This window comes from Eutrigla gurnardus, assembly GCF_963514095.1.
Source record: "Eutrigla gurnardus genome assembly, chromosome: 12".
In the NCBI taxonomy this organism is placed as follows: Eukaryota; Metazoa; Chordata; class Actinopteri; order Perciformes; family Triglidae; genus Eutrigla; species Eutrigla gurnardus.
The window spans coordinates 16,908,744-16,931,352 of NC_139926.1; the positions used below are offsets into that span (position 1 = coordinate 16,908,744).

Sequence of the window (22,609 nt, forward strand, 5' to 3'; positions counted from 1 at the left end):
CATGCAGACCTGGATGGCAAAGTTTGCTTTTTGATGAGCTTCTTTGGCTTGTAGTCTCCTGTTAATCGTTTGACCCCACTAAAGCCAGGTATCTGTGCAGGTGGTTGTTTTGCACAACCTCTGTATTTGTCTTTATTTTGCAGGCTCTGTAGTTCATACAAACTCTACAGCGATGAGTGGAAGGGATCTGCATACATTCATTACAAACTACAGAGCAGAAGATGTGGGTAAGTCAGCAGTAACCGGGTCTGAAAGATTGCTGACCTGTGACATAGTGGCCCATTGATCTGTTGAACAGCTTTGACCTGAAGTCCCCATGTTGAATTGGTGTCAAGTCTTTGATGCTTTTGTCAGAGGCAGCATTGTATTTATCCAGCTGCCTTGTTGAGTCACAGCTGAACTACTCAAAAACTGTCTGTACCTGCCAGCATAAAGACTTTACTTCAGACATTGTAAGTGATGGGATGTTCATCAATTCCAATGATCCCAATACAGCCATATCATTTGCTTTCATCCATGCAGAAAAACTGACACTGCGGGTGAAATACGGTCTTGGCAGCTCAAAGTACAACCCAGCTGAATACAAAAGACTACAAGCCACTATTGATGCCAAACGCATGGAGTCTGATCTAATTGGATTAAAGGTAATTTTTTAGTTTATATCAATATTGTGTCTGTGTTTAAAGCAATTTAATTATAACATCCATTCCCGTTACATTAAATAACAGGGTGATCCAAAAGCAAATGAATAAGAACAAACACAATTATAGAAAATGTTTTTCCAGAGAGCAAACAGTCCTCATTACCCACCACGGGAAAAGCTTGAACAGACAAAAACCTGACTTTAATGTGAGGTGATAAAACAGCATGTTTCCAATACAGGTAAACGGTAAAGTTTATTTCTGTTTGCGTACATTTTTTTTCTCTCTCTCTTACACACCACATACTATAAAGGGATTTCACTCCATATGAAACCAGGCATTGCATACTCTTTATAGTTTTTCCAACAACATGAAACAGAGCAGTAATATCACTGCCATACACAATAGCATTGCCATTTTCATGAATATTCATTTGGCTGCCCAGGCTTTCTATAAAACTGTTTGAAGTTCCTAGTCGTCTGACTCTGAGTAGAGCAAAAAGTTAATGCTCGGGGCAATGGAGATAAGGCCGTTAGACCTGCGGTGTTTTAATTGGTAAACTGTGGCAGAAGCCTTGTGGTATCATTATGGTTGCCCGTGGCTCCTTCCAACCCAACGCTCTGCATAACCTAGATAAGACTGACTATGTTCACACATTTTGCCCTGCTGAAAGGCAGGCTTTCTGAGCATCACCATTGGGTAAATAAATGACCGTGAGTTGCCTCAAGCATGGGATAATATTTTGCTCTTCAGGAAGGGACCGGCAGCATTCTTAAAACTTTGATTTTTAAATTTTGCCCCTATAAGACTTTTATTTTCTCAGAAGTACAAAAAAAACAACATTTTTCCCCATCAATTCACTGAAAGAGGACAATCCCACCTTAAAATATGCCTGTTCGATGGAATACGCCTCAGCATGCACAGTAGGAAAGGCAGATGTGCAAATAATGAAATTAATGATGGATGAATTCCATTTAGCTGCAGTGTCAGGGTCCTGAGGTGTGAGCGAAATCACTCCTTATTTTCTATTCTGTGCAACTCTGCCGTTTTATTTGAGTGTGTGAATAATGAGTAAGAAAGTTATAAGTGATACGGTTTCCTGAAAAATTCACACAATGGACCAAAACATAATGTCCACCACAGACACACTACTTTCTGCTACAATCCTGTGCTTTTTTGACAAGGGGGGGATATGTGCTGTCAAAAAGCTAGACAATATTTTTTTTACTGTATTATGATCATCTGACTAGCATTGGTGCATCATCCTTTGTTTCTATAAAGGTGTATTTTCTATGTCTAACTCTGAAGAAGGCATCAACATCTGATATGTCTGTGAGTGCTGGTTTAAAAGATGACATAAAAAATGAAATAGAGGTATAGATTTTCTCTAAATCAGTTTGATACAAATCCTGAAAAGGTAATGGCCACTAAATGGTGGAAATGGGGAAGTGAATCTGACATCTGTACACTCTGTGGTTTAATAGTCAATATGAAATAGATAAGGTTACATATTAATGCATTAGCTTCATGTGGCATAGTGAGACTTAAAAAAAAAGCAGCTGTAACGCTCCAGGCACCGTTTCTTTATTCCAGCTGAGCTTATTAGACAGCCAATGCAAATTAATCACCTATGATACATGGTCTGGAGGAGGCATGGGATGACTCCAATTTGTCCATTTTCTTTCAAAGCAGCACTATTTTGAGATTGAACACTGTAGATTCCAACAATTATAAAATGGGGGCCAGCGCGAGGGTTAATATATATAATCAAACGTTTTTTGCAAAAAGTAGCAGCAACTTGAAATGGAGCTAGACGGTCATGACATACCACGCATCGACACCCTAACTCCTTTTGCTGAGAAATAGATTATTCCCACATATGAGTCGTTTTAGTTTTTCTTTTGTACAATTATCTGAGCTAGTGGCCTGTGTATAAATACACTGATCGCAGACAATGAATCTCTGCATGGGATGCTCTGAAGGAGGGCTTTGTTCTTCCATGATTAAAAAAGAAAACAAATAAGAGTAGATTAAGACTTCTACCTTCCCCTCCTCCCCTAACAACATGCCTCATGCGTGTCATGCATGTTGCTACTTGATTATTTTAATTGGCTGATGTTTATTTTGCTTTCATGCTTTAACAGTGATATACTGTTTCAGTTGAATAACCTACTTTTATGTAATAAAGGCTGAAGCAAATGCTTATATACAAATATCACTGATGTGCAGAGAGGAAAGGAAACTAATCTTGACCTGTTTTTTTTGTTTCATATTTTTTACTTGGGGAATTATTTTCCTTCTTGTTTTAATCCTTTTACATTTACATTTAGGGCATTTAGCAGAACAATAACAATAAGTACATTTGTCAAAAGAAAGAAACCACAACATATCATTGCAGATAAAGTAAAGCAAAAAAATAGAAACAGCAAGGATACCTTAAGAACAACAGTGCTATAATCAAAGTGCTATAGGTAAGAACAGAGTTGAGGTGAAGTCTGAAGTCTGTGTTATAAAATGGTCCAGATAATCGACGCATTAAAGTACTTCAGATTCAGGTTTGTCCAGATGTAAAGTTAATTATTTCTAGGAGGAATATTAAATGTCATGGCTAAAGTGCATTTAAAAGTAAACACTCCAGCAATTTGTTTTTTTTTTCCCACTGCTTTTTCACTGGTGTGCGGTTTATTCCTGCTGTGCATTAAACCTTGTCTTATAGGTTCAGAAGATTCGTTGTGCAGCCAAGGCAACCAAAGAGAGCTCCATATTACGGCAGCACAGACAGGTGTGGAGCAGAGAGTGCCCCAGGCAGCAAAAGGCTGAGTAAGAGCCCCCTATTACTCCCTGTCATTATCCGCTGCAGTTTTCTGGAGCTGCTATTACACCACGCAACCGTTCTACTTAAGCTCCATTGAGCCCAGACAGGACCCTGCATGAGAAAATAGGGTGTAAAGAGGCTCGGTAAAAGCAAGCCCAAAGAGAAAAAAAGTATCAGGGAGAAAGCAAAAAGAGAAGAGGTGGAAGATTTAAGCTGATTCTCTTGTAGTGATGACATTGAATTAAAGGGTGAGAAACAGAGAAGTGGAGGATTTGAGCTATGTGTGGACAAAGGAGTACACTAAATTGAGAAACACTCCCTCTGTTTGCTGAGGCAGAAGTGTGGATCCCCAGCGGTGTCATGCCTTGTGAAGTGAGAAGGGCAACACTAGCTCTGGGGTGCAGCTTGTTTGGCTGCGTAATGACTGTGTCTGAGCCACCCAAGGTTAATGATGTACACAAGCGTGAGCTTCGGTAATGAGCCCAGTCATAAAGATGTGCCATGGCTACACATGTGTCTGGTTAGAATACCACTAGATCCAAAAGCCAACTTGCCCAATGGTTAAACAGGGAGGTTAATCTCTATGGTTACTTTCTCTATTCACAATTATGTCAACCCCTGGACCCGCTAGTAAGGAGTAAACAGTCAATGCAGCAGCCTCCGTCGGCCCTGTGAGTGCGATGCCGCCCACAGCACAAGACATTGTGTCCCCAATCTTTTGGAAAGATTCTTCCAGTCGAGTCAGAGATGATCATCAGATGGAAAGATAGGACTGGTCCCCATGCTACTGCCATGTCTCCCAAAGCAGTAGCAGTATGCAGGAAAGTATCTAAATACATTTATTTAAATACTGTAAGTATAATTTTGAGGCACACTTTATTTGAGCTATTTAGCCACTAGTAAGCTAGCAGCTTTAGATTATGTAATCAATATATAAGCAACAATTAAATGACGATGTATTATTTTGGATTAAGCTACTGGGCATCGTATGAAGTTGTTGAAATAGCATTACTTTAGCATCAAAAATGTAGTTTCAGGGTTGTTTTTTCAAAATGTTTCCCCCAGAAAACATTTGAAACATAATTTTCTGTCTTTGCAGATTGTCTCATGCTGTATTATGTTAAATCTTAATTGTTGGTGAAATTATCTAATGGTTGTATTTGCTTTGTCTTTATCTCGCGGCCCAGGGAGAAGGCTGAGAATGACATCCAAGAGTTTCTAGAACAGATCAGGCCAAATGGTAGAATTGATGCTGCCATCTTCTCACTTCTTAATCATGGTAAATGACACCAACCATTTTATAATTGTGTCTGTAGTCTCTGCAGTTTATAAGGACTATACCCATATGTGTCCTTGCATGTCTGTGCTGGGGTGTAGGGCTGCTCCTAGAGAGGGAGCTGGAGGCGTTCAGGATCGCCACAGTAGAACCGGTTCATCAGCTCAAGGATGACCTGCGCTTCAGACTGGGTGAAGTACGACGTCAGCAGCTCCCTGCCCATCGATCCAACTGGGAAGAAGTAATACAACAGGTATCTGTGTGATATGAAATAAAGACATGACTGGATATCCACAGTGACTTTGATAAAGTAGCTTCATTTGTAGATAGCAGAGTGGCAGGGTTTCTAAAGCTCTCACAGAACAATGGATTTATGAAGCATTTCGCTTTTGCATCTTACGGCTCCTGTCCCCGGCTGCTAGCAAACCATTTGGACTATTTCATCCCATCAGTACACTCAAGGCAATCAATGATGAATATTAGCTGTGTAAGTACCAACCCAAAACTGTCCGCCCTGCACACCCAACAGAAGTTTAAACTCTCCCTTTTCACACAGTGATCTTAGCTTGCACACAGAGTCATATTCACGGTCGGCGAATCTCTTGTTTGTTAGATCTCCACAATCCCTAAATCGCCAAGTGTGCCTTTGACTATTGGAGGATTTTTTGCAAGCTCTAGAGATGAATGGTGAGATTAAGGAGTAAGCAGGGCTCCATAAAGACAGCCCATACTTGGAATGGACTCTGCAAGCCATTCTGTCTCCTCTGTGTGCCTCACTCCTGCTTGTTTCTTTCCCATGACCCACCAGAGCCACCTGATTGCATGGGTACAATAGGACACCCCCCGCCCACACACACAGAGGGATCGTTTTCAGGTGCCATATAATTACACTCCCATCCCTGAGAAGAAAGCCAAAGAGAAAGAAAATGGCCAATATATTAAGCTCTGCTTTGCAAAAGGGAATTAAAAAAAAGTGAAATCCCACATTACTGGCTGTTTTTGAATCATTTTGATACCAAACATTATTATGTTGCCTCCAATATTTGAGTAAATGAGAAAAGTTAAAGCTGAAACTGTGACAATTTCACTGTATATTTTTTCATTATATCATTCATAACAGACAAAATGGATATCTCCTAATCATTAATTTTGTGCTGTTTTTCAACTAGATAGACAAAGTAAACTTCATCCATCCATCTTTTTACCTCTATATTATTGATATTCCCATCTTTATCTTGCACAAATCCAGGCTTATAGCATCTGTGTGTATATTAATTATATTCCATGACTCATTCCCCTCATCGTACAACAGAATGGTAAACCTGGGAAATGTTGCAATAAAATAAAATCTCAATATTTTAAAGTTTTGCCCTGCATTATACATTAAACAGCAAAGTTGTCAGTAATCAGCACATGGAATACATCTATGTATTCTCTTTTCGTTCTTGCTTCGTTTCATTGGCAAATTGTTGTAAATACTACTTCCATTTTAATTGTAATGTGTGTGATAATTTTCTGAAACAGAGAAACAGGCCCAATCTTTGATGAGCATCGTCTCCATTTTCAACTAGCTGTTTTCCTCTTGCGATATCTAGCATCTCGGAAAATAAGCAGTTACTGATTGGATGAGTAACTGAATTGCTCTAGTGTTAAAATGTTTGTGAGTCTAGACGTCTGCGAAAACAGGGGGGGACCTCAGTTCAACCGGTACTGTTGATTTGAGCAGACATAGCATAATGAGAGGGAAGTGTTGCAGTTGATAGCTGCAATAAGTTTTTTCTTCAAAGCATTATTGATATAAGAGGAATTCGTGCTCAGGGCAAGACGTGAAACTATTACGTTTATTTGATTCTAAACTGACAATTCAGATGTGCCTGTCTGATTTCCCTGGACAAAATAACATTTCCCAAGCTGTATTTAACATCATTTTAAATGTGTTTTTTTATTACTGAATCACCAGATAAACTTTGTGAAGGATCAGCAAGATGATATAACTGCAAAACTTCAAACAGAGTACTTGACCCTGGAGGAGGAGATCATTGGCCTTAACTTGGAGGTAAGTTTCACACTGCTGTTTGATATCCTCCTACTGTTTCGGCAAATCATACATTTCCATTCTGTATTATTGCTCACACTTGAGCTTGGGACGTTTCGTTACAGTGTTTCACCAAAACAAATGTTGTCCTCCATAGAAATATCTTACTTCAGATAGTTTGGTGAACATAGTGAAGATTCCAGAGGAAGTTTTGGATTCAAACTGCCCTTACCCAGAGCTGAAGGACTCTCTGATCCAGGCCTTCAGCTGCCTATCAGGAAGGTACCAGATTAGGCTGCAGCATCTCCAAGATCAACTGCAAAACTCTGACAGGTAGGCTCGAGGAAAACTGAAATTCAGCATTCCTTCTCTTCTTAATTCTAAGTGCATACACATGATTGAACAAGGACATTGTGGTGTTTTTGCAGCTAATATGCAATGAGTGTATGACAGCACTTCCTTCAATATTTCACTCAGTATCAATAGAAGGCTTTTAATGATTTTCAGTCTCATTTTGACAGGTATAGCAGAGCTCAGGATGAAAGATTAAAAACTCAGCAGGACATCAACAACATGTAGGTGCACAGTCACTTCACTCCTCGGGTGCACGCTGTTGAACGAGTCCTTCTCAGTAGGAGGTTGATATATCAATGTCTCTTGGTTTTAATTTCCATATGGTCGCTGCATAGCACCATTAGCTTCAATGAGTAGCAAGCAATTTATCACTATGTATCTTTTGGACATGATGTGAAGTAAAAACAAAGGAAAGGGAACAAAGGGTGCATACCATTACCCATACTACCATACTATTTTGTGTGTCCCAACACATAGTATGTCATCTACAGAATGCCAAAATACCAGGCTGTCCTACGTCTTCTAGTCGCATTTTAAAGTATGCAATCCTCTGCGCAGCTGAAGATACATCACATTGACTGTGATGCCGAGAGAGCACAGACGGATGACAGCCTGATGACAGCTCATTGACAGATATCGCATATTGCGGTTATATGACCAACAGGGTCAAAGTTCAAGGCGCAATCTTATGACGAAGTAGTTTGTCCCAATCGGATTCCTACATTATGCAACAGTATGTGCTTTGTAAGGGCGGCTGCAGTAGGTTATAAAAGCAAAATAGAAAGGTATGCAATTAAGAAACGCAGCTTATGATGTCGTAGTCTTATTTATTTTGCTTTATGATCATATGCTTTCTGGGTTGGAATGTGTTTCAGGCTATGTGGTTGGGGTGCAGATGACCACCAACGCTTCCACTTCACTTTGTGTCAATACACTCCTGACATACCCAACCACAGGGCACTCTACATGGACATGCTGCAAAGATTCTTCCCTGAGAAAAGTAGACGAGAGCTGGTCAGTACAAAACATGTTGAAGAAAAAGAAAATTGATTTAGGTGCATTTTAAATAGATCAAATAGAAAAGATCTTCAGTAAACTCACATGCATGCACACACTGGTCGGTCTTGGCCTGTAACAGCGTGCATACATTGACACGTGCATATAAGAATTCATTTCCTAGCAACGATTTTGATAATAAATTATTTTTTATGTTATGTTTCAGAAACAGCAAAACAGCTGAGCATGTGTCGGTTTGAAACTCTTGGGTGTATAAAAATGCTCCAATTTAAGGGAGTCCTGGTCACACTCACATAGTTACTAATATTGTATTAATACCTTGAAGCTGTCCGGGGCCATCCCAGTCCGATCTGCTGAGCACTGAGCAATTGGTAGTAATGTTTGTTTACGCTCTGGGATAAATCTCGAGCACTACAGCCCAATGTCCTTTTTTCATTTTTCTCCCATGACGGTATACTGCACACAAACTACACACACACACCCACATCGGTGGATGGACACACATACACATGCTGTATATTGATGCACTTCCACTCACACCCATCTGAAATGTAGCTTCCTCCCCGAGTCTGAAGCATGCCTGCAGTGTGAATCCCAGACTCCCTGATCAATGTAGCTCAGTAGCCTGAACCCAGCAGAGAGACACACAGATAAGCCTCAACAATGAGCCGCTCAGCACGCTGCAGGATGTGCCATGTCACCCACTGTGGACAACTCGCTCGCACCACCGTCTAGCATCGCCATGACAACCGCCAGCCGCGCTATGCTCCCTCACCCACACCCAGGGACCTGTCCTCATATCAGTTCCAGCTGGGTGCTGCATTTAGAGCTGTGATCATTCAGCCCCACTTATATCAGTGTTTTTGGGGAGAAAAGCTGAGTTTTTCACAGTCTTTTTGTGGCACTTTCTGTATCTTAAGTGAGCAAGTACGACATCGATTGGTATCCAGGAAGCTCAAAGGATGATCCCTTTGTTGAAGAGAGCTCTTCCTGCGCCTGTACATTTTTTTTTTGACATAAAGTTAAATCAGAATCCTGTCTGTTTAACAGTAGTCTGCTTTGGGCAGATATTTCCTTTGTATTTGTTGTGGGAAAAAGAATTCCCACTGCTCTTGCAGACATATGAGTCAATTACAAATTGTCTAGCACTGTGATTGTAGAATTATTTCTATGGCGTCAACATCTTAGCTCCAAGGCCTTCTTTTGTTGTTTTTTCCCCCCCTCAGAGCATTGAAGGCTTTGCTTGCTTCAGCTTTAATATTTTCCTAACCTGCCATTTAGTCCCATCTGTGTTCAATAATTTCAGGATGATAGCATCTTTTTCTGTTGCTTCTGTCAGTCTTCTGTAAATTCTATGGCAAGATACAGCAGCTCTGTTTTATAGCTACATACCAGGCATGAGGGGGTTGAGTTGAGAAAGAACCTTCTTTCTTTCTTTATGCTTTCAAAAACTTTGGCTTTTCTTCGATTGTCATTTCATTTTCTCTCTTTTTGTATCCCAAGGAAAATAGAGCAGATGCAAAGGGTTTCGAGAGTTACATTTGTGACATTTACTTACTTTTCTCTCTTAATCCCAAGACATCGAACAAAATAATTTCTGGCAGTTTTTTTCCGACTTGGCACTGCAATTCAAGTACACACCACTATCTCAGCAAAGAGCCTCTTTACACTCTCTGTCTTCCTTTTGCTGACCTTGAAGGTTGAAAGTTGAACTGTCTCTCAGTTTCCCTATCAGATGGTGGTACTCCAGCCAGTTTAGAGCGGACATCTCCCTCTGCTGGATGGGGCTGTTTATTGTCTTTTATGACTTCCTCTTTGATGTTCTCTCATAACGACTAGGAGTCAATTTCATAGTAATGTCCTTGTAATGGTCCTTGGCAATAGTGGAAATAATTTGTAAAAAATGTCTTACCTTTTCTGTCTGTGGGAAGCCGGTATTATTATTTTTTTCCTTCCTTTGTGTGGCTCCTTCTTCGAGGAGACAACATTCTGCAGAGGGAATGTGGATGCAGCAGTGAAACTTGATGTCGTGCCACATTTACCTGTGCACTGCGGACACAGTGCGGTGGATGGTTCCACTCTATCCGACGTGTTGGCTAAAGGGCATGCACGTGTATGTGCGGACACATATTGCAGCCTTCGTGCGCGTCCACATACTGTGTTCACGCTCAGTCACAACAATGCAAGGAAGGCAAGGGTATAGTGAAGGAGAGGACAAGAGAACGTGAAGAACAAAGGGTGGATCTCCCTCAAGTTTTAAAGTTGTGCATTAATAAACAGGATTTGCTTGACTACCTCTGCGGCTTCTGTTCCGTGGGCAGGTCTGTCAGCTCACTCGTTTTCAATAAAACCAGTCAGCCGTCTAATGCCTTCCCACCGTCAGTTAGCCGCTATTAGCCCATAGATGAATATCATTCCCTCTGTTCCAATGAAGCAGCCAAGTGATGCAGCCTCTGTGAGCGCTGACACAATGATGAATAGCTACAGGCAGCCCTCACACAGAAAGGAACTGTTTTCCTTTAGGACATTTCACAGCCAGGAGAGAGGGACCGTTTTATAAACCAGCAGAGCCAGATATGACACCGAGTTTTCCCTATGGTGCTGCTGCCATTATTATAGACAGTATATCATTTTGTGATGTTTGTGGATCTCTGTTTGTGTGTCATCAATTGTGCAAAACACAAATGAATAACACAGCAATGCTGCCCTCTGGGTCGCATTACTTCATGCAAACCATATTCTTCATTTTTATCTTTAAATATTTTGTTTTCGGGCCTGATTTTAAGTCAGTGCATATGAGAATAACGTATACACTTGACCCCATGCATAAGCACTGCCTTCTCCGTGCATGTCGTTCTTCCAGATGGAGCATGAACGTGCGTGGGACTGCCGGCAATTTACCCAGGCACAGCTGAGACTGGTGACCCAGCAGTGTCAACGAGACCAGGAAGAGCTGCTGGCAAGAGCCCTGGTCACCTTGGAGGAGGCGAGACATGCCCACCAGGAGGAGCTGGAGCTCCACAGAGGCCATCAGCACCAGCAGGACATCTGCTCGCATCTCAGAGAGAAGGTTAGCGTCTTGTATACCTTCACATTTCAGCAACATTTCCAACTTTATGAGACATCGCTTTTTATGTAAGCAATTATGCTGCAGTTCTGTGCCTCCGTCCTACATGTAATCCATGCAGGAAATGGATCTATAACTTTGATGGTACACATCCACAGCTAAGCCAGTATGAGTTCATATTTATAAGGCACACTCACTTACATGGACCGGACAGATTTCAACTGTTTTCCAGTATAGTTAGCATAACATTTTACAACTATCACACGTGCAGATGTGATAATTGTGAGGGACCTGACAGGCAGTAGCGTCTGACTGCCTTCTTGTGTACAGTATATGTGCTGACGAGGCTGCATATTACGCCCGGCTGCTTGACAGCATCTCTCGCTTTAGCTGCCACTTGGGATGGGCTGTGAATGCAAACAAGCTAATAAGGACGGTCTTGCAAACATGATGGCGCTGTCTCCGAGGGGTGCTAGTTCACGTTCACACAACAAAGTTACTCATGTGAACAGACCCATGTGCTGTTGATGCAGTGCTGAACAAATTGAATTTGCTTTGCCTGCCAGTTTAAAAAGAAAGAAAAAATGGTGCTGATTTTCTATGGCTGACTAGATAACAGTAATCGCTGATGTACTGAGGTACGGTTGATTTAAATTACTATTAGTAGTTTTTCAGCTGCAGTTGTCCCCAGATTTAGTCTCTTGCGGACATGTATTGCTACCAGCCTAGTTTAAAAAACGATATACACATTAACATCACAATTTCATAACCAACACACTTCAATAGGGATATTTTCTGTGCTCCCCATGTTTGCACAATGGGAACACAACATGAAGATCTCTCTCTTTGCCATGGAGGGCACTACCCTCCCTGTACCACTTGTGCAATAGTTTAATTTTTAAATCTGTGTCACATTCATCCCCATCTAGATTGTTCTTGTGTCTTTTTATTTAAGCGTTATCATTTCATTTTATAGCAAGGCTGCAAAACTGTCACTTCATTTCACAAGCTGCTTTTAACCGTGCAACTTGTAAACTCAAACATTTAAGACAGGACCAACAGCACTCTGATTTATTGCAGTGTACCTGAATCATGACACCAAAATCTTTCTCTCTCTGTCTCTCTCTCTCTCTCTCTCTCTCTCTCTCTCTCTCTCTCTCTCTCTCTCTCTCTCTCTCACTCTCTCTCTCTCTCTCTCTCTCTCTCTCTCTCTCTCTCTCTCTCTCTAAACCTAAAACAAAAGGTTGGACTGGAAGATGGTTTCAAAAGAGGTTGACAAATGTTTTTTTTTTTTCCTGCTTCTTACCACAATTTCAAGGAGAAAGATACTCAAGTACATGCAATTCAAGTGACATTACTCTGCTAAACATGCAGAGCGGCATGCTGGGAACCGGGGAGTCTTGAGTGAAGGGCACATTGCTCTGCTTTGGAGTGTATAGGTAAAATGTATAGATTGAAAAGAGTACCCGAGGGTTTTTTTTTCTTCAAATGCACTCACTAGCAGAACAACTTTGCCTGTGACCCCCATCTTAAAAATAATACAAATGTATTATTCCCCTATTTCCATAAGTATCCATGCAAAACAAGTGAAAGTGTATTTGTAACCTTTTAACTTCTGGAATCCATATCCTCCTGCTCGTGGACAGGTAGTTTTCTCCCAACTTGCTTTTAATATGCAGCTGATCATAACGTATAATTGGACAGTTTTTACTTTATCCATCATCGTGCTCTGCTATTTACTCGTGGTGTAGATGACGCAAAGAAAAGGACAAGGATCACTTCACATTCAGTTCAGTCGGAATGAGCCACTTTAGAGACAAATGCAATGACCGAGGCTTAACACAATTATTGAGGAGAAAAGACATCAGAGGTTTTTAAAATGTACATGTAAGCTCCTTTTTACTGTATTCTTGAAAACAACACAACATGAAAACCGGAGCATAAACTACACACCTCTGACCGTGGCAAACACATTTGTGAGTTTTGTTTTCAATCCTCTTTCAGATAGTAAGTAAGAAAAATAATTAAATGAATTCCCATGATTTTATCCACATCCACGTGTTTTGTTGTTTATGCAGCGCATGTGCACATATTTGAGTTTGTGTGGAGGCTCAGGTGGACGCCTGTTTGCATCCAATCTTTTTCCCCCGCTGCCTTTATCATGGCAGCGCAGCGAAACAGCGGCTTGACAAGATGGATTCTCCTCCGTTGCCTCTGCTTCTTGAACGCTTTGTTTTCTGCAGCTGCTCCCTCTGACCTTAGCAGCTCTTCTGACTCTACTGTGAGTCATTCACCCCTCTCAGGATCAACTCCCTTTCTACACTTTTAGTCCTATTTAATTATGTGTGCTGCATGGTGTGGTGATTTCGTTGAAGACTGGTGCAATGCAGCTGGCAGGCCAACTCTAAATATATGAACATGTATATTTTGTGAAGAATTCATGGTCACCACCACAATCCATCATTTCGGAGTGATTCATCCTCACTTGTTGAACTTTGCTTTTCACCATTTTGTTCTTTTGTTCTTTTGGACTTCTGCAGTTGCCGGGGGTGATGTGGAAAGCTCAACTTATTAACTCAGCAAAGCAAAAGAAAGTTTGATTTGTTTGAAAAATATATCCACATATTTTGGAGGAAAATAAACAGCCACAGGATTACAAATGGGTGTGATTTTGCTGTGAACCAATAAGCTGCCCACCTGATTCAGTTGGACTGTTGGAGGAAGGGCTGCATGGTGGTGTAGTGGGTAGCACTCTCGCCTCACAGCCAGAGGGTCCCGGGTTCCTTCTGTGTGGAGTTTGCATGTTCTCCCCGTGTAAGCGTGGGTTCTCTCCGGGTTCTCTGGCTTCCTCCCACAGACCAAAGACATGCAGGATGGGGATAGGTTGATTGAAGACTCTAAATTGCCCGTAGGTGTACGGCTCCAGCCCCCACGGGACTCTGAATACAGGATAAGCGGTAGACAATGGATGGATGGATGGATGTTGGAGGAAGCCGGAGAACCCGGAGAGAACCCACGCTCACACGGGGAGAACATTCAAACTCTCTCTATATATAGTCAGCTGTAATTATTGGATGAAAATGGATAGACGGTTGAAATAATGAGCTAAAAGACGATTAAATAGTCAGTAATGGACAAACCGCAACAGCATCTATGGAAGTTACTGGTTTAAGGTACAGCATTCTTGAAACGGATTAAGATGAAAAAAGGACTACGGTGGTGGTACTGGGCTGCACGATGGTGTAGTGGGTAGCACTGTCGCCACACAGCGAGAGGGTCCCGGGTTCGATTCCCGGGTCGGGTTCAGGTTCCTTCTGTGTGGAGTTTGCATGTTCTCCCCGTGTAAGCGTGGGTTCTCTCCGGGTTCTCCGGCTTCCTCCCACAGTCCAAAGACATGCAGGATGGGGATAGGTTCATTGATGACTCTAAATGTCCCGTAGGTGTGAATGTGAGTGTTACTATATATATATATATATATATATAATATATATACAAGAGCATATATTGGATGATTTTTAGCTACCGGTCTGGTTCTGATCTTGTGCTGGGATTAAGGCTGTATGCTGCCAGCTCCATTCTGAGGGACATGTAGTGGGAGGAAATCCAGGGTAATTGATTTCAAGAGTGAGCTCGACCTTTCTGTTTGGGAAAGGGCAAGGCTGTCAAACAGACCACGGCTTCTTCTTGAGAACTGCGGCTTGGCCATGCAAAGATCGCTGGCTGGTTTCATGTTTCCGGACGCAGATGAAATTACCGATCAAAATGCCGTCACTCAGTTTGGGAGTGAGCTGCAGATGTGATATAGTTGGAGAAGTTGTGAAAGGTAAAATGAAATGGATGATGAAGACAACTAGTAGCATTCCATGCATGGAATATTTAATTTTATCACAGACATCTTCTTGAATCACCAGCTGATTTTTTTTTTCCTGCAGTCTTCTGGCTGCCGTAATTAGCTGGCATTGTTCTTGGTGTTACTGTTCATTCAAGCCCTTTGTCCTGTCCTTGCTTTCATTTTGCCTCCTACGTACATTTTGCCACCAGGCATCTTTGATGAGCGATTGTGATGTTGTCATTGGTGAACAAAGCCAGGAGGGGAGACAGATTGTTGCAACACGCTCAGGTGGGAAAAGTATGAGCAGCCCAGCAGGAATAGCATAAAAACGATCAGAAGAAGAAAGATTTACATATGATGAAAATCTAAATTTCATTTTACTGCTCTCCATAGTACATTGTAATAAAAAGAGCACTATTGCAGATTGATGTTTTTCTTCTTTCCTTCAGTAGTGACTAACAAAGGGGAATGTAGACACCAATTATATCATTTTGAAATAGTTCTGGGCACAAAAGAAGAACCATTGAAAACACCTCTGTTCAGTTGATGTCCCCACAGTATGAGATGGAGGAACACTGTTGTAACCATTTCCTCCCAAAATTCCTTCAAATTTTGGATTTGTTTTCCACTTCAGAAAAGTGTAAAAGTCGATCATTATTGAACCACAACTGTGCTCTAAATATTTAGTTTTTCTTTGGGCCCTCTGCAGTCTACTCAGTGGTTGGATTGAATATGTTTAATGTGGCAGTACATAATCATTTAGCTGATATCCCAATGCTAACCCTAGACGAACCTTCTCTCCTCTCTTTTGAACTTTTAAGAACAACCCTGTCAATGAGTGTTAGTGACTAACACGTACATCTCTTCACTCTCTGGTGGTCCAACGGACACGCTGCTAGTCGCTGTGGTTGAGACAGTGCGTGGGCCGCACAGTGTTTGAGCTGACAACTCAGCCGACAAGTTAATTGCTCCAACGTGTATCTCTTTTTTTTGGTTGTTACGGGCCTCAGGAAAATTCTTATTGCGCCAGCTGTGGAAATACAAAGATAATTGCATGCTTTCTCCTTCTCTTAATGGACATTAGTTCTTTTCCCTTTACAGATTCGGTATGTCTCAATGTCACTCAGTAATGTGGTGCCACATATGGAGGATACATTTCTTCAAAAATGCACCGCTCGTTCTCCCTGCTGTAATTCACTGCGATGATATTGGGTTAGGGTTAGGAGTTCATACTTAATCGGTTTCACTCATCCGTTATCTTTTCCAAAAGTTTGTCATTAAATGACCTGCAATGGAAGGTTGCGATGGTGGCTGCCGCAACACCCGCTGACAGAAGGCATCACAATAACTGTACAGTTATATTAAGAAAAGGCTTTGAGGGGGGCTGCTGTGTGCAGACAAAAAAGGCCATCAGTCTTTTGTTATTCTGACATCTCTACAGTCGTTTTTTTGTGCCGCCACGAAAAAGGATGGTGTCCCATTTCCCTTTGAAATCACAGAAAATGGGATTCCGGTGACAAATTACTGTAGACTGTACATAATGACCATTTTATTCTCTTTGTGCCTCCTAATATGCCTTTTCATCTCTGCCTGAACAAGAAAGACAGCAGAATTCATCCAGCCAGTGTGGCTCTCACAGTGTTCGTGGATCTGAGCTAAAGATGCGTTTCAGATTGTGACCTTTAATTGACTGCTGCATCTGAACTTTAGACTTCAGGATTTGTGACAATTTGGGGAAAGAAGTGTGATCTGTCGTGTGAAAGATTTTTTTTCTTTCTTTCGTCTGTATGTCTCAAAAGAATATGCTTCACAGACCAACCAGGTTGTTTACACAACCCCATCTCTGAAGGTTCCAGGCATCAAACACGTGGGTTTCTCTTATCGGGGCCAGGCTGGAGTTTGATGGATGGTTTAATTATGTGCACTTGTTTTGTTCTGTTGTTTTTCTTTAATTTCATTTTTAGAGGGAGAAAAGGAGAGAATGATGGTAAATGACATGCAACAAAGGCGCCCAGTTGCCGAGGCCACCAGGACAACCCATAATATTGACAGTTTATTATGTGTTTAAACCCTTTTTATATGGACTGTATAGGAAAACATCTCATCTAAACATAACGCCTGGACACTGGATCATAACGTTAACATGCTCAATATTCTTTATGGTTTGTTTTATACACTCAAATATAATGCTGCTAGTAAAGACGCACTAAAGCATTTTAGTAGGCGTCTTTCAGTTTATGCTGAAAGTCAAATGTGCTGTTGAAGTTTTGTATTGGGCTGGTCTTTTGCTCGGGGCAACACTAGTATTGGAATCGTTACTGTGACCTTCTGCCATCACAAGATTATGACACAAACCTATATTATAATCAATCCCAACATCAACAGGTGAACCCTACATGTTAACACGCGGTGCAAAGGAATAATAAATGTGTGCACGAGAGCTTCGACAGTGTCACATTCAAGTGGATCAGAGGCTGGATTGTTTAAAGTCCCCTCTCAAACACACAGCCCCTGTGTTCTCAGACATCGAGTATGATTGACGTGATGATAGCGCTCGTGCTAATGTGTGTGAGCCCATGTTAATTTGCAGTTCATTCCTTCAGGGATTCCTAAGCTCTCCGCTGATAGATCTGTGAATCTCTCCGCCCGATCGGAATGCAACACTCTAATACCCGGCGAGCCGCAGAGAGAGGCTGCTGCATAACGAACCTGTCACTCACTCCCCAGCCGATGTTGGACTGTGTGTGTGTGTGTATGATAAGTTTAGACTGTCTGTTTCCAGATGTCGAGCTGGGTGAGAGAAGATTGCTTTTTCTCTTCAGCATCGAAGCACGCGAACACAATTTTAGAAGAGAAATGTTGGTCAATATTCAGTCATGACAGTGAATCTTCATGTGTGTCGATTAGTTTCATAAAGGTCGTCAAACTCAATTTGATAATGACAAAAAAAAACACGCTTATGATGTTGCTCTCCTTTGTATGAATGAAAAGTTTACATGTTGTGGCTGAATACATTTAAATGAAAAGCAGAATCTTTTCAGTTTCACAGTTGAATGGGCATCTAGGAGACAGTTTTTCTTTCCTTTTTTGAATTGTCTATGATACCTGAGCTGCATTGCTGAATAAGGACGGCATTCTTCTCACCGGAATAAGTTCTACGTGTTGTAGGGCTCAATCACAAGGGTGGTCTTTATAATTCAATGCTTTTCACGGGTCCTGAGGTGATCCAACACAATATGTGAAAGGAAGTGTTGATACCTCCTCCATAGTTCACGCCACACGTTTGCACCATGGCTCCAGCTGGTTGTCTCCATGTGAGCGATCCTTTCAAGACAGCTTTTAACAGACAATAACCGGCTTTTTGTTTATTTGCATGTGCGTTTGTAGCTGCAGCGGTGGCGGGCCCAGCAGGAGGAGGTGGCAAGGCTGGAGGCAGCTATTGCTGCGAGACAACAAGAGGAGGAAGAGGCGAGGCTAAAGAGGGAGCAGGAGAAGGAGGCCGCCAGCAGATCGCAACAGAAAGAAAAAGTAAACTCATCAAAACATCAAATCAAGTTGAATTAAAACATTAGTGTATAATTAGGCACGTGTGTACACAAGTTTATCTTGAAGAATAAAACAAGACCATATTCTAAAGCATATTCATATGCTACTTTATCATGCAGTTATCCTCAGCAGGATGCATTAGGTGGATGTTTATCCATCTAATTGGATGGATGTTTATCCATCTAAAGAATAATATTGGTTCAGCTGGATACCAATTTCTGGCCACATAAACAGTAATGATTTCAGAGAAAAGAGAGTAGTTCTAAAAAGCACCAAATGGTATGTGGTTAAGCTAATATAAGTTCTCACAGAAAATAGCACTTGAGGTTACCTATTTTAGGACCAATGGAAATGCTGTGCTGTCCCAAATGCATTAGATAAATAAAAACATTATATGTTTGTTAAGAATAAGACCATTTTAATATACTATACCATAAGCTTTTCAATATACGGCAGCCATTTGATAAAATTAGACTAGCTCCAAAATGCCTCCCATTTTTGGCTACATGGAAGGTTTTTTAAATGCGGTGCTCACATGGCAATCAAACGAATACATTGTGGCAATTACCTGGGTATTTTGATTATTCAATTAAGTTATTGTCCTCACAGGTACAACAACTCCACAATGTTTGCGTGTGTGTGTGTGTGACTGTTTAATTAACTCTCTCCTCGGGGGTCTGCCTGGACAGCATGGGCAACCTGAGACACTCTGATTAATGAGAGCATTTAGGCTGCATTGGATTCCGTATAATTTAGCACAATAGGCTGCCAGACATTGAAATATCATCTAATTCTTTCTATTTACACTTATCTGATTCCCGCTTTGTCACAATCAATAGGACATGACGATCCTCAGAGCTCTGTGGGAGTCAAATTAGTGTAGCTTCTGTTCTCCTGGCTGTTGTTAACTTTTTGTCATTATTCGTTCTAAATTGTTGTTCCCCCCCCCAGGTCAGACAGTTTTATGTACAGCAGCAGAAGAGGAGGGAGATGCTGGAGCAGCAGAATCAAGAGAGGCTCGCTAATCTGAGGAGTGTCATGGAAGAGCAGGCGAAGAGAGATAAAGAAAGGTGAGTGTTACACCATGGGACCTTGAGTTTTACTGATGCTAAAATGTTGCAAAAACATCATCCAGAACCCTAAGAATTCATTATTACAAGCATGACATGACATGCATTTACCTTTTTGGTTTTGGGCTTACAACCTCTCACAATCACAGATAGACTTCTACTTCATATTTACGTTTTTTTTCTATTAATGTAGCCAATATCAAGCTTACTTTACTCTTGTTCTGTAACAGCTGTGTTACAGTTTTGACACTCCACGGTATCAAAATCAATTTAATAGGGAACACTGCTCAGCCTATCACAGCAGATGTGTGATGTCATTTGTCAAAAGTTCCCAGTGTGATTTCACACCCAGTACTTTATGAAAGTTCATTACGAAATTGCTGGAATATTCTCTGAAATAAAAACAAACTAAAGGAGTGTGATGAACAGCAACTTCCAAATATGTATAACATCACAAACTCATGATGTAAAACAGTGTCTGAGGGTGAATTTGACCTTTACCCCCTTTGATAGCCGCGCCCAGCGTCATTACACTTGAAACCTTCGCCCCGAGGGAGTGGTTTAAAACATTCTGTTCAGTGCAATTTGCTAAGCATTTTCCAGCAGACACTCACAGACACTGGCATTAATACCAGATGATGGTGTTGATGGTGCTGATGGGAGGGACTGGGGAGGCGATAAAAACAGATGATGGGTGAGGAACTGCTCTCTGGCAGCTTCATAAAACCCTCCACAGCCCGGAGGCCTGCTGTGTCAGGAGTGATAGGTAATGTTGGGGGGGGGGGGGGCAGTGGCAGAGGAAGAGGAAGAGAGGGGCTGTTCAGGTCTGACGTCGACACCCTCTGTGCTCCATATAGGGTGCAGTTTCGGGCAGATATGTTGCAGCGGCGAAGGGAGGAGAGTGAGGCGCAGGAGCTTGAGCGGCAGAGAGAAGAAGAAGAGAAACAGAATCGACTGGAAGTTCTCAGAAACCAGGTGGGTCATTATATGTGCTTAACCCTTTCATCACTTTTCTGTTGAAATGACCCCCCAAGAGGGAAGACGTGGACTCATCCATATCTGAGTTGAGGCATCACTGCCACCTTGTGGCGGTAAATAAAAAAGACAGTTGAATGTCATCACAAAATAAGTCTTTTTTCCCATTTCATCTTAGGTTGGGGTGGTGGCAGAGGCAGACCCAGAGAGGGTGATGGCAGATACAGAAGCTTGGAGGAGTCGACACTTGAATGCAGAGGAGTTTGAGCTCCAAAGGCCTCTCTATAGCTTCAACACATACACAGACACACAGGTGAGGCATGATGACATCTACTCTCCTGTAAACTTTAGCTTTTGTTTGAATTGTTTCAAAAGCTCTACATCTGCATGATCATTTCCCCCAAGCTGTTTATCTATGCTCTACATATCTACGCTCTGCATAACACTACTTCGCTGGTTTTCTTGAATATTCACTTGTTGACAGAATGTTTGGTTTAATCTTGGGTGAAACTGACCAGTGAACCATGTGCAGGACAATTATGCAACCTGGTTGGCTGGTCAATATGTCTGTCCTCATGTTAGAGACTTGTACATGCAGCCTTGATCCCGGGCCCACCGGGTCAGCCAGTGTACTGTCAGTCAGTGTACTGTCTGTCTGTGTGTGTGTGTTTTGTCATCATGGTCGGAATTTGCTTATTATGTAACACATGCAGTGACTAATGATTGTCACAATGTGCAGATCGTCTCCTCCAATACCAAAGCATGAAGTAATTCATCTTGTTTGAAGTATTTTATGAGTCATAAACTGTAAAAACAAACGATAGTAACATAGTGGATGGGATCTAGATCTTTTACTTACTCTTGTACCTACTGCAGCTACCTACTTCACTCAGATGAGGACCGAACACTTGTTTCTATTTTTTCACTCTTACTTTATTGGCAATGATATGTTGTGGTTTCTTTCTTTTGACAAATGTGCTTATTGTAAGTCGCTTTGGACAAAAGGGCTAAATGCCCCTAAATGTAAATGTAAATCTAGTGTGAACCAGCTATATACATATTATATACTTTATTATTTTTTCTTGTTTTCACGTCTGTTTTCCAGATTGTGTCTGATCCAAGAGTGCGGATCGAGCTGGCTCTCCGGGAGGCTGGTCTGCACCACAGCCAGTATGCCAAAGAGGTCCTGTCTGTTGTCATGCCAGCAAAACCACCTCGACGAGATACCAAATCTATGTTCAAGTTCTGACCAAGGGCTTGTTGGGAATCACACAATTAAGTTCAACTCTTGTTGTGGTTTTATCGAAAATAATTAATATATTTAGCAGAAGTAAAAAATCATATGCACATGTGGTACATATAACAGCTGCTGTACTCACCAGAGGTGTCAAAAGCACAGACAATCTGTACTCAAGTAGAAGTACAGATACTAGTTCAAAAAGAGGCTCTGGTTAAAGTACTGATTCAGCTTCTTTACTTAAGTAAAAGTGACAACCCGCAGGCACTGAAATGTACTCAAAGTATAAATTAAGTAAGTAGTAAGTATCCCTATGAAGGACATTTCAACTGGCTTCTTTTTTGCAATGCTAATTGAATCTTGTGTCATATAAATAATAAAATACTAAATAATAATACAATAATTGATCATTTCCCTGTTTTGAAAATGTAATGTTAGTGTAGAAGTAGAAAGTACAGATATTCATTTTAAAATGTAAAAAGTAAAAAAGAAAAGAAAAAAGAAATACTCAAGTACTTTTATTGAAGGTTTCACACTCTTGCACCCTGTGAGAAATACAGTATCACGACAGTATCCTCCAACAAATGAAGATGACCTCTCTGCATTTCTATCAATATTTACTGACCACTTAGTTACCTTCAGGAATTTAACATTTGCATAAGCAAGCTTGTGTGGCAGAAGCAACTGAATATAATGTATCCCTCTGGTCATATAATAACACATTGATCACTGAAATACAGAATT

General features: G+C 41.3%; 1 protein-coding gene across 1 annotated transcript; it reads left to right on the forward strand.

Moving 5' to 3' along the window:
• Window positions 1-130: 130 nt before the first annotated feature.
• Window positions 131-21,931, forward strand: LOC311021832 (coiled-coil domain-containing protein 148-like). The gene is made up of 14 exons (XM_084022671.1): window positions 131-227; window positions 523-644; window positions 3,358-3,461; window positions 4,644-4,735; window positions 4,834-4,985; window positions 6,693-6,788; window positions 6,925-7,100; window positions 7,997-8,135; window positions 11,002-11,208; window positions 18,425-18,565; window positions 19,535-19,653; window positions 20,511-20,628; window positions 20,807-20,941; window positions 21,734-21,931. The coding sequence occupies exons 1-14, from the start codon at window positions 173-175 to the stop codon at window positions 21,875-21,877; spliced, it is 1,800 nt and encodes a 599-aa protein (XP_083878797.1). The 5' UTR covers window positions 131-172; the 3' UTR covers window positions 21,878-21,931.
• The last annotated feature ends 678 nt before the right edge of the window (window positions 21,932-22,609 follow it).

Coding starts and splice junctions, on each gene's coding strand:
- LOC311021832 (XM_084022671.1), top strand. CDS start 173: ATGAGTGGAAGGGATCTGCATACATTCATTACAAACTACAGAGCAGAA. Junction 228..522: donor CTACAGAGCAGAAGATGTGG/GTAAGTCAGCAG, acceptor TCATCCATGCAG/AAAAACTGACACTGCGGGTG. Junction 7,101..7,996: donor CAACTGCAAAACTCTGACAG/GTAGGCTCGAGG, acceptor AATGTGTTTCAG/GCTATGTGGTTGGGGTGCAG.